General features: G+C 32.8%; 1 protein-coding gene across 8 annotated transcripts in view; it reads left to right on the forward strand.

The window, feature by feature from the left end:
* Positions 1-17152, forward strand: part of LOC105486404 (sperm tail PG-rich repeat containing 2) — a 657812-nt gene that overhangs the window by 475240 nt on the left and 165420 nt on the right. Inside the window, exon 12 of one of the 8 annotated variants that reach the window (XR_011621155.1) lies at positions 10086-10414. The exons of 6 other annotated variants lie outside the window; for them this stretch is intronic. Coding sequence is in view for 1 of the 2 variants with exons in the window: in XM_071093284.1 (XP_070949385.1) it covers positions 10086-10094 (9 nt within the window). In the remaining variant the exon portion in view is untranslated. Of the gene's footprint in view, positions 1-10085; positions 10415-17152 lie in introns of those variants that run through there. One more of the 8 variants, XM_071093284.1, reaches the window with a different exon arrangement.

Here is a 17152-nt window from a genome sequence, read left to right on the forward strand (position 1 = left end):
ATACTTATAAATAGTAGTATATTATGAATGGAAAAAATTTCATCTATGTGTTTTCTAAAATTTACTTTTAGTTTACTGTAGTTCCAATTACTCAATAAGAATATTTTTATTCTCACAACCCAGTTGCACTATTTTCCTTCATTTATATTATAACTGGCATGTTATTGTTTTTGTTCCTAGCATTTAATGGAAATAGTCGTATTTGCCAATCATCAAGTATATTGATCTTACTTGCTCTGCCTCATGAATATCCGGTTGTCATTACAATCTTCCTGCCTGATCTAAAACTTTACTTTAGTGAGATGTGCTGGACTGGTGCCGGATCTCCTGCTTTCACTTCCTGATCAGCTATGTGACTTTGTAGATTGGAATTAATTTTGGATAATTTGAAGTAAGCATGAAAACTATAGCCTAGAAAGTGTGCAGTCTTCCCATGGCTACTCTTGCCTTCATTTCCCTCTCCTACTGGCTTCTTTCTGGTAATTTGTTATGTCCAGTACAATTCTGTTTTGAGCCCTGTTAATTACTGGATTTGTAGCCTCAGTTGTAGTAATGGTGGGCAACAGAGAATGACTTTGAGTTGCACAGAACACTGTTCTTACTCATTAAAACAATGAATTGTTTACTTTACTTAGTGATAGTTTCATGTCTCTGAGGTAAGAATATGCATTAAGATTTGATTGACGTAATTTCTTTCTTCTTTCTAAAGGATTCCACTCAGTGGCTACATGTAACCTTTAATTATCAGACATTCCCTTTGAAATGAGACAGATGCCTGGCCACTCATCCTAATTTTCACTGCTTTGTTGGTTTTGTTTTCTTTCTTAATTTTTAAGATCTTTCTTTGGGAAAATTGAGGAAGCAAAATTAGGACTTCCTAGCTAGCCAACATTTAAGCCTGAACCTCCTCAGGAAAATTATCTTTTTTTCAATGGAAGATTTGCTTAGTGAACTGTAAGTGGTCCTATTATATGATATTATATATGTATACACATATAATATCAAAAATACATATGTATATACATACACATTTTTGTTCAGTTTTTACTGATGATAAATCAAGATAAAAATGTATATATGGTATTTAATATTAACTCACTTAGGGACAGGCAATTGAATTTGAAATGAATTCAACATGTACTTAACATCAATTCAAATATAAATTCTTACATGATTTAATCTGAATTATATTTGTGATCCTCTGAATTTTCAGAGATCCCTTGAAGAGAAAAAATTAATTTTAATTTAGAAATATATGGAAATTATTAGTAATTTTATCAGAGGCACTTTTTATAGGGCATTACAAACATCTCCCTAGACAGAGTCCATGGACAAGAGAGACCATAAAGCTGTGTACAATAAAGTTCTTCCTTTCATCTGTGAACTGTGGTATTTTTGAGCCTCTAGTTACTCACTGATATGCTCAGGATATTATAATGATACTTATCTTAGTGGACATTCGCTGTTTCTGTCTTTTACCTCTTCCTCCTTTCTTATGACAGCAGAGTCTCTTCTGAATAAATGGGAAATGATCTATGCTTGGTCAGAGTACTACAATCCCTTGTCCAGAATGATTAATGTAGGGATGACCAAATGACTTGGGAAGGTTCTGTGAGACACCACACTTGGAACTTTCTATTTAAGATAGTGGGAATACTATCTACTTCCTCTACCAGAGTAGGTAAACTAAGAAGATGCTAAGAAAGCACAATGTGTGGATTTTGTCTTTTACTGTCCCTTTAAACTTTAATCAGCAACAATATTCCCATGCCTCTATATTAAAAACTCAAAATGGTCTGTAAGTTTTTTAGATATTAAAACTTTGTTTTGAAATTTAATTAAAATATATTTGTAAACATATAGAATTAAGGATAAAAAGTGTTCATTTTAAGACATGTAATCATTTCATATTTGCAAACATAAACAGATGGTATAAAATTCATACCATTAAAAATGTTAATGATGCAGTACTGTGCTCATGGAATATTCTTGCTGTAATTCTAGAGTTTGTTCTCTCCACATTTCAGGGAGCTGAGAATCTGGTACACTGAAAGTCATGAGAGCGACATGGCCAAAGCAGTAATGCAGCATCAAAAACCCTTTAAAACACATATTTAAAAAATACATTTCTACAGGAATTGCCTAGATAAAAGGGTGATACAATTTTGTATTTTTCCTGGTTCAAAATGAATGATATTGCATCTTAGCATTTTAAATGAAGATTTCAAATACAAAACTGAGAGTGAAACATCACATATATCTCTCCTGCTTAATTTTCTGAAAAAGAGACTCCTTAAAGTCCCAGCCCACGCTGGTAAGTGTTCTCAATTACAACTTTTGCAAAGCCCAGGGAAAGTTGCTTTACTCTGTTTACATTGCAACATTTTAGACGCTTTAAACTACAGGACACTATTGATTCCAGAAAATACTTGAACACAGCTGAAGAAAACCAAAGGTAGGCAAGAAAGAAACGTGCCCAGCAGCAAAGGTACAGCAAGGATATAGTGATTCCTCCCTTCTCCTCACATGGGCTCCGCCCACTTATACCTGTGCCACCGTTCATTCCTCTGAGCATTACAATATGATGGCCAATTTTTTTTTAATCAGTAAGGCACCTTCAATTTTATGCTACATTACTGGTAATACAATGGTAAACACTAGCCCATGAATTTTTTGCCCAGCTTTAGAAAACAGACCATATTACAATGTAGTCAGTTTATCCTGAAACAAGCCTCCATAGAGAAATTAAAATGTTCCAGTCCCATTTACAGTCCCAAAACTGTGAAACTGACTTGGCTGCACTTGTTTTTCCTTTCTTTCTCCAGCAGTGTGAAGAGGATATTGTGTAGTTGTCATCTCTTTCCTTTGACTTGAGCTTTTTCTTGCCTCCTTTCCCCGCACCTTCTAGCTGTGGTTTGGACTTTATAGGGATGGGAAGTATGGACAGGGAAAAGAGAACAGTTCCCACGTGTATTGAGTAATCAGTTGGCTTTAAGCCCTCTGGGCTGACAGATGTATAAAACAGAACCTCATGTGCACTCGTGTGGGGCCTAGGGGTTCTTTCCTAAAACTCTATTTTCATGACCCAGGCACATACCTATTTATTCTCCTCTGCAGCAACTGGGTAACATATAGCCTCTTTCTGCCGATGTCCACTTGCCACTCTAGATGGCTCTATGAGATAACAGTCAACACAATTCTATTATGGTTTTCCATCTCTTCTGACACATATTTGATTTATGAGAAAACCTTGTGCATTTCTAGTCTTCAAGGTCTGGCAGTACATGCCAATCCCAATACCCTACCTAGGGGTCTAGTTAGTTCGGGCAATGTATTTCCAAAACCTCTAAGTCATTTTCGTAAGACTCCTTTCTAGACTTATTAGAAGGATGCACCCCTAACATTTCTCTAAATGAATGGAGTGAGGGATTTACAGAACAGTGATAGTTCTTTTCACCAGTATTTTCTTCCGCCCTCTGTGATGTCTTTTACTATCTTTGATTTGGGTGGTGGATCCAAGAGTTATGGAACAGGTTCTTCAACAGTGTTCTTGCAAATTCCTCACATCTACAAGATGGTCCCAGGAAAATCTGCTCCTTATATAAATCTGGGATCCTAATGAGATAGAGAGAGAGAAAAAGTTGCAGAGAAAAAGAGAGGAAGAGAGAGAGGAAACATAGCTGAGATAAAATATTTTGAGGCATTGGATTCTGTAGCAACAGCAGCAGCAGCTGATTTTACCATTTTTGTTGCAACTGCTACTGCTATTAGTGCAGTAATACAAAATTTTAAAATAACGTAGATCAAATTGTGGGCAAAATTAATACCTTTTTAAAAGGAAAATCTCAGTGAAGTTATTTAGTGAAGGTTTCTTTCTGTTGGAAGGAAAACCAGAAGTATTTCCAAAACTTTTAAGTTATAATTATATCTTAGTTTTATTCTTATTATTTTATCATGTAGAATGGAGATAACTGTAGTTCCATGTCAGTACATCTGATATGAATTTTAGTCTGTAAGTGCCAGTACATTTGAAATTTAATTTAAAATATGCCCAACAGTTTTTCATTTCTCTTAGCACTATCTTTGTAAATTGTATTTATAGAATTATAGGCATTTTTTACATAACAAGAAAGATGGTAAAGTGGAAGTACTTAAAAACACATATGTTTAGAGGTAAAAGACAAAATGGCATAAAGAGTCTTAAAGCTAAATAGTTACCATCATTATCTAATAATTTATTTGGACTCAATATAAATAATTACAATATATAAAAAAAGTAGATTGTGATTTAAAGAATATCTTTCACAAAAATTGCTGTGCTAGAAATAAAAACAGCCAGGGAATGACTCAAACTTGTATTATCTTTAATTAGTTTTCTTGTTGAAGCACATCTCAGAGAAAATATACACAGAATTTATATGTATCTCTGAACTTGATCTATCTCTCTCTCTCTGTATATATTTGTTTTTTTCTAATAAAATATTTTTATACTTTCTGTATTTTTGGTACAATGCAGCTCACTGATAGAGAGTACCACTTATAGGATTTGCAGAAAATGTGTATTCACAGGAGAGCAGGCCTCTTAAAGGCTCATGGTTATATTCATATTCTGTAAGGAAACCAGTTAAAGTCTAAAATAAGACAAAACTTACTTAAAAATAGGAATACTTAACAGTCTTGATTTAGAAAATATTGTTCATTTTAAAAAGATTTGCTATGCTTAAGAACACATACAATGATGCAGTCGAAGGTCATGCAATAAAATCACAAAATGCCCCATGTGATGGGAAAAGCAAACATTTAAAAATAGACATCATCAGCATCCTGTATTTTGAAAGGTCCTAAATCATTTCAAATCATTCTAAAGCAGGTGAACAGGGCTGAGCTGCTGCTTTGAAGTAGCTTATCTTTCAGTTCTTATCTAGGAATAAAAATTAGATCTAAAAATTCCATAGCAGGAGGCTTTATGACACCTATAAAACTCACAGCAATTAAATTTCATGGCTTTGAACTAGTTTTTTTTATATATTTTTTTTTTGTGGAACGTTTTGAGATGAGACTGAGGAACTTGTAGTGTGTTTGTTCTTTGTTTCTAAACACAGATTTTTTCTTTTTTTTTGTATTAATGCAAATATTATTGAAATCCCTGATTTGGCTTTGAAAAATGTCTAAATTGTCTGATAGGTATTGAAATTCTCTAAGTTTATAAATACAACCTGATTACAGTATAGGAATCATGATGATTCTAGTATATTTACACATATTGTGATTAATTTTCATATTAGCATCAATAATTTACTGTTAAAAAACAATACCTCTATGCAAAACTTCCAAATCACGTCATTTCCCAATTATTAATTTAATTGTTAGAATGATATTAATAATAAGTGGCAACATATTTTATTCAATATTCAAAGTGCGGGTCTTAAAACCATGAACTGAATCTTAGTCACAAATCTATATATTAGTGTTTTTGCAATTTTAGACAACTAGCACAAACTTTTTAGGCTTCTGGTATTTCCTTCTTAAATGTTTCATAGAGATCGTGTGTGTGTCAAATGCATGAAAGCATATTTTAAACTCTAAACGCTTTCAGCACTACTAAGTATATTGTATATGGAAGTACCTTATGTAAATTTTTCACTAGGTTGGAAAGTTTCCTATGCTTTTGGAAATTCTTTACTTTAGGAAAGTTATTTGATATAGAAGTTCCCATGCCTATGCTTGTAAAAGCTAAAAAAGTAATGAAGTACAGTGTAAAGCTGAATATTGTTTCTGTTTATCAAGAAAGAAAAGAAGCAAATGGGTATAATTGTCAAACTAAGTAAATGTATACATCATAGAATTGAACATGATTCTTTAATGGGTTATTTTCCGTTACTGAAGGCAGTTCAAAGGTTAATACAGGGTCTTAGGCCAATAGGAGCAGCTTTGGTTTATTTTTTAGAGAGTACAGGGATATATACTGAAGTTCTATTTTATTTATTTTTCTTAAGAGGATGAGGGAAAAGGAGAGGATATTTGCTCTCTGTAGTATTTCTTAAAGAATATTAGACAGATTATCTTGCCTTTGAAATGGAGAAGGGAAAGGTATATTAAATATGATTATGCTCAGATATTTAGTATGTTTGGTTTAGAATGTAAGATAAATCAAAAGCAGCCTTTTTGGCGGCCAGGCCTGGCCATTAAAAATGTTTCATTTCTCAAGTATTAACAAATTTATCTCTTTTTACATTCTAAAGTCTTATTTCTTTGAATGGGTCTTAGAAAAAAAATGAGTCAACGAAATATGAGCTTTTACACTGGAGAGAACCAGTAGAGATTGGGTTCTTTTCTTATGGATAGCAGAAGGGTAGAGGAGAACTCCAAGAGGATTAAGCTCATCCAGATAATATTTTGACCCTCAGTCAAATAATTGCTCAAGAGGGGCATCCTGTCATTGAACATCACATCTGTTTTGAGAGAGAATGCTCAGACTGTGCCTTGGAACTAGGTGTTGGAAACTAGAAACCTACATTGTTGGTGCCACTACATCTCCTTTCTCCTTTTTGTTTCAAGGAGCTCTCTTCAAATGTCTGTTTAGATATATATTTCTTTTTAAAATGCCAATTGTTAAAGAGTTTCCAGTTCAATTCAATGCGGATATACTGTAAAATATTTTTGAAATGTCATCTTCCTTTTTCCGAATTTCTTCCAAAAACTCAGATGACTTGAAAGATATGAGGCTAGTCTTCTATAATATGGGTTACTAGATTACTATTTCAAATACAGAGCTGCCCTAGAGTAAAACTGAGTCCAAAAATTAATATAAAAGCATACCCAGATTCCCAGTTTCATGACTCAGTCTTTTCTACTATGGAAAAGATTTTCCCATGTAAAGTTTTCAGAAATGGAGAGTATCTTTAAGATTAGTTTTCACTTTTATTTTCAATTGTGGTGCAATATATATAACTTAAAATTTACCCTTTTAACCATTTATAGTGGTTTAGTAATGTTAAGTACATTCACATTTTTTGTGCAACCAATCTACAGAACTCTTTTCATCTTGCAAAACTGAAACTTTATATCCATTAAGCAACTCACCATTTCTCCTGTCAGCCAGCCTATGGCAATCACCATTCTACTTTCTGTCTCTGTTAATTTTACTATTCTAAGTACTTCACATAGGTGGAATCATACAGTATTTGCCTTTTTGTGACTGACTTATTTTACTTACCATGAGCCCCTCAAGGTTCTTCCATGATTTAGCATGTATCAGAATTTCCTTCCTGAATAATATTGCATTATATATATAATTATATCTATCACATTGTGTTTACCCATTCGTATGTTGATGAGCACTTGGGTTGCTTCCACATTTTAGCTATCGTGAATACTGCTACTCTGGAGGTACAGCTATCTTTTTGAGGTCCTGCTTTCAATTCTTTTGGATATATACCCAGATATATAATTGCTTGCTCTTATGGTAATTCTATTTTTAATTTTTTAAGTAACAGTCATATCATTTACCATAGTAGCTATACTATTCTACATTCCCAACAGCCGTGTACAACTGTTCCAATTTCTACACATTCTTGCCAAAATTTGTTGTTTTCTATTTTTTTGATAGTAGCCATCCTGTTGAATGTGAGGTGGTATCTTATTTTGGTTTTGATGAGTATTTCCCTGATATGTAATCTTGAGCATCTTTTTGTGTGTCTGCTGGATATTTGTATATCTTCTTTGGAGAAATATGTATTTAAGTTTTTTGCCTATTTTTAAAATTGATTTGTTTGTGTTTTGTTGTTGAGTTTTAAAAGTTTTTATATAGTCTGGACACTAACTCCTTATCAGATATATTATTTGCAAATATTTGTTTCCACGTCATAGGCCGTCTTTTCCGTTGATTGTGTTCTTTGATGAAGCATGCTTTAAAACTAATTTAATATAAACTGTTGAAATTGATAAACCAACCAGAAATGTAACAAAACTACATGGGTTATGTCTAGATGATGTTATGTATTTCTATTTTGCTTTTTCTGTCCCTATGATTTACATTTTCTAAAACATAAAAAACTTGCACATTTTCTATTATGAACATTTTTATAACATTATATACTTATTTTTAATAACTGCATACTAATCACATATATGTATTAATAGAATAGGTATTCTAAATTCATTTAATCATTTCTTATTTTTTAAAATAAACTTTACTGTGTATATTTGAAATTTACAACATAATGTTGTAAAATACATCTAGATAGTAAAATAGTTTCTATAGTGAATCAGATTGACATATCTATTATCTCTCATTATACCTTTTTATAAGAGCAGCTAAAATCTACTTAACAAAAATTATTAGTAAAATATAATTTTGCTAACTATAATCCTCATGTTGTACATTAGATTTTGAGACGTGTTGATTTTACACGTCCTCTTTTTTGTAGTTTTTGACCTAAGATATAAAAATATTTCCTATTTTCTCTCCCACTCTACTTATGGCAACCAATGTTGTATTCCCTATTTTTCTATATTTCATGCTTCTTAATTTTAGTTCCACATATAAATGAGATGATGCAATATTTTTATTTCTGTACTTGGCTTAATTCAATTAGCATAAAAAATTTCAGGTTCGTCCATATTACAGCACATGGCAGGATCACCTTTTTTAAGGCTGAATAATATTCTATATTAATATTTTATTATTCAGCCTTAAAAATCATATTTTTGTATTCATTCATTCTTTGATGGATACTTAAATTGTTTTTATATCTTGGTTATTGTGAATAATGCTGCAATAAGTATGAGTTATTATAAGATTAAAAGATATCTTATAATGAGATATATTTATGAAGGGGTGATTTCAACTCCTTAGGGTACATACCAGAAGAGGAATTGCTGGGCAATATGGTGGTTCTATTTTTAATTTCCTTAGGAATCTTCATATTGTTTTATAAAATGGTTGCACCAATCTATATTCCCACCAACCATGTATTAGGATTTCCTTTTAACTACATCCAACACCAACATTTTTTTTATCTCTTGTGTTTTTGATTACAGCCATCCAAATGGGTATGAGGTGATATCTCACAGTGATTTTATTTTAATTTGCATTTTTGGTGATTAAAAATGCCTCTGTATTTCTGTTAACATTAGCAATGTTTCTTGTGTGTACAACTTACAGGCTGAAGTTTTATTTTAATGGGCTAGTCTTTTAAAAGTGGGACTATTGATTCAAAGTGCATGTATGAATTTTAATAGAAATAGCTACATTACCTTCCAAACAAGTTCTATGTTTATATACAACTTCTGGGAATGTGTGAAAGTGCCTGTTTCCCTAGAATAATACCTGTATTAGATATTATTAATTTAAAAATATGGTTCAGTCAAGTAAAAAGTGGAAACTCCTTGCTTTAACTTACAATTTTTCTAAAGTTTTATATCTTTTTTATATGCTACCTGTTTGCATTTTCTCTTCTATAAAGTTACATGAATATCTTTTGCCATTTTTATTTCTTTGTTTTCAACTTACATAAATGATAAGGAACCCATCATATAGTAAAGATATATTATTTTGACTCAACATTGACTAATTATTTTCTTTATTTTGGTGTCTTTTGACATTCGATATTTTAAAAACTTTATATGTTTAATTGTGGATATCTATTACTTCATAGTTCCTGGTTTGTATTTCTTTAAGAAAACCTCTCATTCTAAAAGTAAATATATATATATATTTTTCTAATTAAAAAATTAATAGATTTGTTATATCTTTATAGGAAGTTAATTCTTAGGTGTGGTTTGTGGTAAAAAATATTTTTGAGATATGTAGGCAGTTATATCAAGATCATTTTTAAGTAGCCATTTTCCCCCATTTTGATTATTGTATTTAGTTTAATCTGTTTCTGGAATCTACTCTGTGCCACTGAATTATTTATATTTCTATGTCAAAGTATACTCAAATCTACTCCTCTTCTCACTCAAATAAGTTTCTTTGAGTAGGAATATGCCCTCCATTATTCTAAATGTGAAAATGAGAGAGGGAGAAAGAGAAGGCAGGGTAATTCAGCTCATCTTCCTTACATTTTTCCTTGGTTTTTCAGATTTTCTAATATATTCACTAACAAGAGAAATGGAGACATGTCATTCAACCTTTGATATACTTCAGTGAACACGAGACATGCATTGTTTTGGAAATTCAAGGAAAAAAACAAACAACAAAACTATGAAATGACTGTTTTGAAACCCTATTGCTTTTTTCTGCCCCCATTTAATCTTTGCTTGTCCATTTACATCCAGTTTTGTTCCTTTGTCCTTCATGTGTACAAAGCAGAAGTACTCAGTCTTGGTATTCAATTTCTTTGTTGCACAAGAACTTTTTACATAGTACCTATAACTAGAATTCCCATAAAGAGATTTGTGAATATTATGGACACACTTTAATAATGTGACTACCGATATATATTTTATGGAGAGAGGTTAGACGATTTCTTTTGGTATTCAAGTTTTGATATTCAAGTCATTCAAATTTTCTTAGGTTAGAATTCTTACTTGTCTGGTCTTTAATAGTCAGAAAGTATCCCTTGTCTTTAGACCTGTTTAAAGATGAGAGCAAACTACATAGCTAGATTTATATGTATCCAAGTTATAATCAAACTTTGGTTCTGCATTGATGAATGTTACCTAGTAAAACTCCTTTCCTAAGAATTTCCAAAGCTCCTTTCCTAAGAATTTCATAAGAATTGATTTAATTATTTCGTTATCCAAAAACATAAGCTTTTCTCTCAAGTTTCATATCGGTGCTACAATTGCCTTTCTCCTTATTTTCAGGTCTTTTGAGGGAAAATAATACTCTTAATAAAAAGATCTGTAAATTTTTTTCTTTTTTTTTTTCCTTTATGCTTTGACTCTAGAGACCGAAGTCTAAATCGAAATGCACAAAAAAGTTCATTTTGCATTATTTTACTCTTAAGACCTTGTGGTGTTCAGAGAATTTATGCTGTTTCAGAGTCATTACTAAGATAGTTGAAGTTTCTGTTAAGCATTTCTGGGAGCCAAATGTCATTGCATAGTTGAGTTCACTCATTTCAAACATAAGTTTGACTGGTTATGGATATGATAGTATACTGTAACACCTTGATCTCATCTCACCTGATGATATAATAACACATTAGTCATAATTAATAGTTAAAGTGGAATGAATCACACTATTCTTATGTAAAAATTCTAGAGATAGGAACATCTCATATGCCCTTTTCATTGGCTACCTCTTCAGACTTTTTTTTTTTTTTTTGAGACAGAGTCTCACTGAGTTGCTCAGGCTGGAGTGCAGTAGCTCAATCTCGGCTCACTGCAACTTCTGCCTCCTGTGTTCAAGTGATTCTCATGCCTCAGCCTCCTGAGTAGGTGGGATTACAGATGCCCACCACCATGCCCAGCTAATTTTTGTATTCTTAGTGAAGATAGTGTTTCACCATGCTGGCCCAGCTGGTCTCGAACTCCTGACCTCAAGTGATCCTCTTGCTTCAGCCTCCCAAAGTGCTGGGATTACAGATGTGAGCCATCGTGCTGGGCTCTCTTCAGACATTTCTAAAAAAGTACCTGACCAAGACAAAAGTCTTTGATATGGTGATCTGACACATACAGTAATAATATCTATATATCAACTTATGTTGCTTCACACAAACACTTAAAATATGTATGCTCTTCCACCCCGAAGCAACAAATGAGTTTGCTTACTGCTCTAAAAGACATATTTTCTTAAAACTTATTTTGTGATTAGAAAAGTAATATGTATTTCATACAGGTATTTTTTGATAAAAGAATAATATAGGAAAAAAGGACAAATCCTCCATTATCTCATCACTCAGAGGCAAGGAATATTTACTTATATTTCAGTGTATATTCTTCTCTTCTTTTTCCCCAAACTATTTTATGAAGTGAAAAGCATATTCTTTTTAAAAAAATTTAGCTGACTTATTAAAAATTATAACACAAATCTTTTTTTTTTTTGTATTTTTAAGACTTCATGATATGAGGAAACATCTATTTTCTTTCAATAGAATAGGTAATTATGTCCCAATATTATTAAATAAGCCACATTGGTCAATGTTTTTTTGAAGTCTTTGATTTGCTGACAATGTTTTACATTGTATTAATGTTGAACATTAAATTTGGTACCAATATTTGGTATTAGTAATAACACTGCATTGAATATTTTTGGGCACAAAGCTTTTTCTGTCATTAAGATTGATTCCTTTGATTTTTAGAATTGTAATGGCTGGCCTAGACATACAATGACAAGTTGACTTTCAAGAAGATTATTTTAATTTATATTCTCACTCATAGTATGTAAGGCAATACAGTGTCAATATGTCTTCTAATGCTTAAAAAAGAATATTTTCAGCCAGGCGCGGTGGCCCATGCCTGTAATCCCAGCACTTTGGGAGGCTGAGGTGTGCGGATCACGAGGTCAGGAGATGGAGACCATCCTGGCTAACACGGTGAAACCCCGTCTCTACTAAAAATGCAAAAATAAGCCGGGCGTGGTGGCGGGCGCCTGTAGATCCAGCTACTTGGGAGGCTGAGGCAGGAGAATGTCAAGAACCCGGGAGGCGGAGCTTGCAGTGAGCCAAGACCACGCCACTGCACTCCAGCCTGGGCGACAGAGTGAGACTCTGTCTCAAAAAAATATATATATATGTATTTTTTTCTAATTTTATTATTCATATTTATGTTCATGTTAAAAATAGCCGTGATGTTAAACGTTTTCCCAGATATTTATTAGTCTCCTATAAATGATCTGTACCTGTAAATTATAAATTTGGGTATTAAGATCTTAGTCTTTTCTTATTCCCTTCTCTGAGTCTTTATCATTTTATAAAAATTATCTCTGGACTTCTGGTTGAAAATGGCCAATTGATTATGTACACTTTAACTTCTCTCAATTCCAAGATTTTACTATACAATAAAGGCATAAAAGAACGAATCCATGTACAGACTAAGATAATGGAGGATTAGAAAATACATTAGTGCATTAATATCTTAGAAGAAATAAGAGAAAATCATGCAGTAATCTCAGTAGATACCAAAAAAAAATGACAAAAAGTGTCCCATAAAACTTAACATACATTTTTAATAAAAATTCCTAGGAAATCAGTGTTGGAAGGAATTTTTGTTAATGTAATTAAGAGTACCTATCCAAAAACATAGAGTATTGTATTCAATGTTATAATGTTACAAGCATTTTATTTAAATTCAGGAAAGAGAAAAAGATGCCTGATATTTTTACTTCTACCTAACAAAGTAATAGTGGCACTATCTTAAGCAGTAAGAAAAGGGGAAAATAAGTGTGTGTGGAGATTGGTGTGGAATAGGTCTGTACAGACTGGAGCAGGAGGATGGATAGAATTGTAAAGAACAAAAATTCTCGTTTGACTTACCGGGTCATCAGATGCATTTTAGGTTTTGAAAAATAAAATTGATAGCCATTAGATTTGGTAAAATGTGGGAAACATTAGTGATAGGCACCTAGTAAATTAATAAAATGAAAAAGTAAGTTCAACAACTGACATTATTTGAAGATGATGTTGACAACATAGAAAAAAGTAAAATAATCTATGGGCAAATAATACAATTTATAAGAGATTTTGGCAATGTTTAGTCATAAGATCATTATATTAAAAGCAATTGCATATCTATATCCTGGTAGTAATTAGAATATGTAAATTATTTAAAACCTACTATGTAAATAGCAAAAAAATATGGGGTACATAGAAATAAATCTAACAAAAGAAGTATAAACATATATTTAAACTACCAAAATAAATGGAGAAATGTGTCATGTTCATGAGTAGGAAGATTCTCTTTCAGTTCTCCCACCTTGATCTATAAATTTAGTAACTAAGGATTTCTCAAGGAACTTGACAAGTTTGTTTAAAATTTATTTGAAATTATAAAGAATATATAACACACTCCTAAGGAAGAACATTCTGGAGAAATTCCCGTACTACATAACAAGATTTTATAGTGCAATAGTAATTAAATCAGTGAGATATCAGACTTATGGAATAGAATTCCTCAAAACAGATTTATGTGTATATGGATCCTTGATATGAAACAGGGATATGGAGCCCTTCCTTACACCGTATAGAAAAATCAGCTCAAGATGGATCAAAGACTTAAATGTTTTTTCCACTTACAGAGCAGTGGGAAAAATATGGACTTTGAGAGTTACACTAGAATAAATTCAATCATCCATACAGGAAAAAAAGAAATTAGATTTTTGCAACATGCCATATGCATAAATCAATTCTGGTTAGATTAAATAACTTGAAAAGCACAATGTAAAAACTTTCAAAAGAATATGTAGAACCTATCCTTATATAAGATTCTTTTTTATGCTTAACATGTTAGAAGAAATCTGGGATACCAAGTATCTAATATAAGCTTTAGAACAAGCAAATAAAATAAGGAATTTAACAAAGAGGCAATATGAAAAATTCTCCCTAGATTTAAAGGCATTCATCTCTGGAGTGAAAGAGCCTACCAATGTCCTGGTACACTTAATGGAAAAGCAAGCAAAAACAAAAGCACAAGTAAATACGAAGGCACATTATTTTGAAGTTCCTGCAACAACTGGAATAATGAAACCATGAAAAATCTTAACGTCAATTTTGTCTTCATCTAATCCATCCCACTCCTATCCCAATCATTTTCATCACATTTTTTCACATCATCTTTTCCCTTCTATTTATTCTTCTGATATGTGACAGTTATCCTCAGTTTGCTAGGTTATTTCAATAACCTCCAAAATAACCCCTTTGGCTAAAATTTCTCTGCATTCCAATTTATGAATCCTATGTGTAGACAAATCCTAGGATTTGTCAGTCCTAGAAATTCAGATTAGCTGTGCCCCAAAGTACTGACTGACTTTCTATTACTCTTTAAACTACGTCTAAATTTCTCATTTTAGACTTTAACGGTCTGTATAAAAATGTTCCCCTATTTTTGAACTTTCCCCCACTATGCGTATGCATAGCCTGTGCTATAGTTATTTTGTGTGTGTATGTGTGTGTGTGTGTGTGACTGTATCTTCTAGACGCTGCCTCATTAAGTTGCTGACACAGTGTCATCCACAGAGAAGTATTATCTGCATAGATCTTCTGTAAAAATCCCACCCAAGCTTCAAAGCCCAATTTAAATGCTGTTTCTTTTATGAAATCCATTATGAGCCCTCGCCAATGTAAAATAGGTATTAAAGTCACTGGAGATCAATATTTAGTTGAACATTTTCAAAACATTTCTTTCTTTTTTTTTTTTTTGGTTTTTGCTTTATAACTATATGTATGCTTATTTTATGCGTAGTATTTTATTTTAAGCCCTTTGAAGAAAGGACTTTATTTTAGGCATGTTTATATTCCAGCACCTAGCATGTTCTGGTACTAGGGAAAAATTGATTTGATAAATACTTGTTGCATTGAATTAAATTCTTTTTTTTGTGTGCCATTATTATGTTTTAATTTTTATTTTAGGGTTAAGGGCACATGTACAGGTTTTTGCACAGATAAATTGCATGTCATGGGGGTTTGATGTACAGATTCTTTCATCTCCCTGGTAATAAAGCATATTATCTGATAGATAGCTTTTTGATCCTCACATTCCACCCACCCTCCACCCTCAAGTAGGTCCTAGTATTTGTTGTTTTTGCTTTTGTGTCCATATATACTCAATGTTTAGCTTCCATTTATAAGTGAGGACATGCACTATTTGGTTTTCTGTGTCTGTGTTAGTTTACTTAGGATAATGGCCTCCAGCTCCAATCCATGTTGCAGCAAAGAATGTGACCTCATTCTTCTTATGACTATGCAGTATTTCATGGTGTATATGTACCACATTTTCTTTCTTTCTTTCTTTCTTTTTTTTTTTTTTTTTTTTTGAGATAGAGTCTCCCTCTGTCGCCCAGGCTGGAGTGCAGTGGCACAATTTCCACTCACTGCAAGCTCCACGTCCTGGGTTCACACCATTCTCCTGCCTCAGCCTCCTGAGTAGCTGGGACCACAGGCACCCACCACCACACCTGGCTAATTTTTTGTATTCTTTAGTAAAGATGGGTTTTCACCGTGTTAGCCAGGATTGTCTCTATCTCCTGACCTCATGATCTGCCCACCACGGCCTCCCAAAGTGCTGGGATTACAGGTGTGAGCCACCCTGCCCGGCCTATATGTACCACATTTTCTTTATCCAATCTACCATTGATAGGCATTTAGGTTGATTCCATTCTTGCTATTGTGAATAGTGCTGTGATGAACATACATATGCCTATGTCTTTATGGTAGAATGACTTACATTCATTTGGGAGCATACCCAACAATGGGATTGCTGAGTCAAATGGTAGTTCTGTTTTAAGTTCTTTGAGGAATCACAAAACACTGCTTTCCACAAGGGCTTAAATAATTTACATTCCCACCAGAGGTGTATAAGCATTGCTTTTTCTCTGCAACCTTGCCAGCATCTCTTATTTTTTTTACTTTTTAATAATAGTCATTCTGACTGGTGTGAGATGGTGGTTTAGACTTACATTTCTCTAATGATCAGTGCTATTGAGTGTTTTTTTCATAAACTTGCTGGCCGCAAATATGTCTTCTTTTGATACATTGAAAGTAGGGTTTTTGCTTGTAGAATTGTTTAAGTTACTTATAGACCCTGGATATTAAACCTTTGTGGAATGCATAGCTTGCAAATATTTTCTCCCATTCTATAGGTTGTCTGTTTACTCTAGAATCTTTTCCTGGCAGAAGCTCTTTAGTTTAATCAGGTCCAATTTGTCAATTTTTTGTTGTTGTTGTTGCTGCTGCAATTGCTTTTGGTGTCTTTTTCATGAAATCTTTGCCAGGTTCCATGTCCAGAATGGCATTTGTTAGGTTATCTCTCAGGGTTTTTAATAGATTTAGAATTTATATTTAAGGCTTTAATCCATCTTGAGTTGATTTTTCTATATGGTGTAAGGAAGGGCCCCAATTTCAATCTTCTGTATATGGGTAGTCAGTTATCCCAGCACCATTTATTGAATAGGGAATTATTTCCCCATTGCTTGTTTTTGTCAGCTTCTTCAAAGTTCAGAGGGTTGTAGGTGTGCAGCTTGATATTGGGCTCTCTATTCTGTTCCATT

This window comes from Macaca nemestrina, chromosome 3 (genome assembly GCF_043159975.1).
Source record: "Macaca nemestrina isolate mMacNem1 chromosome 3, mMacNem.hap1, whole genome shotgun sequence".
NCBI classification, from domain to species: domain Eukaryota; kingdom Metazoa; phylum Chordata; class Mammalia; order Primates; family Cercopithecidae; genus Macaca; species Macaca nemestrina.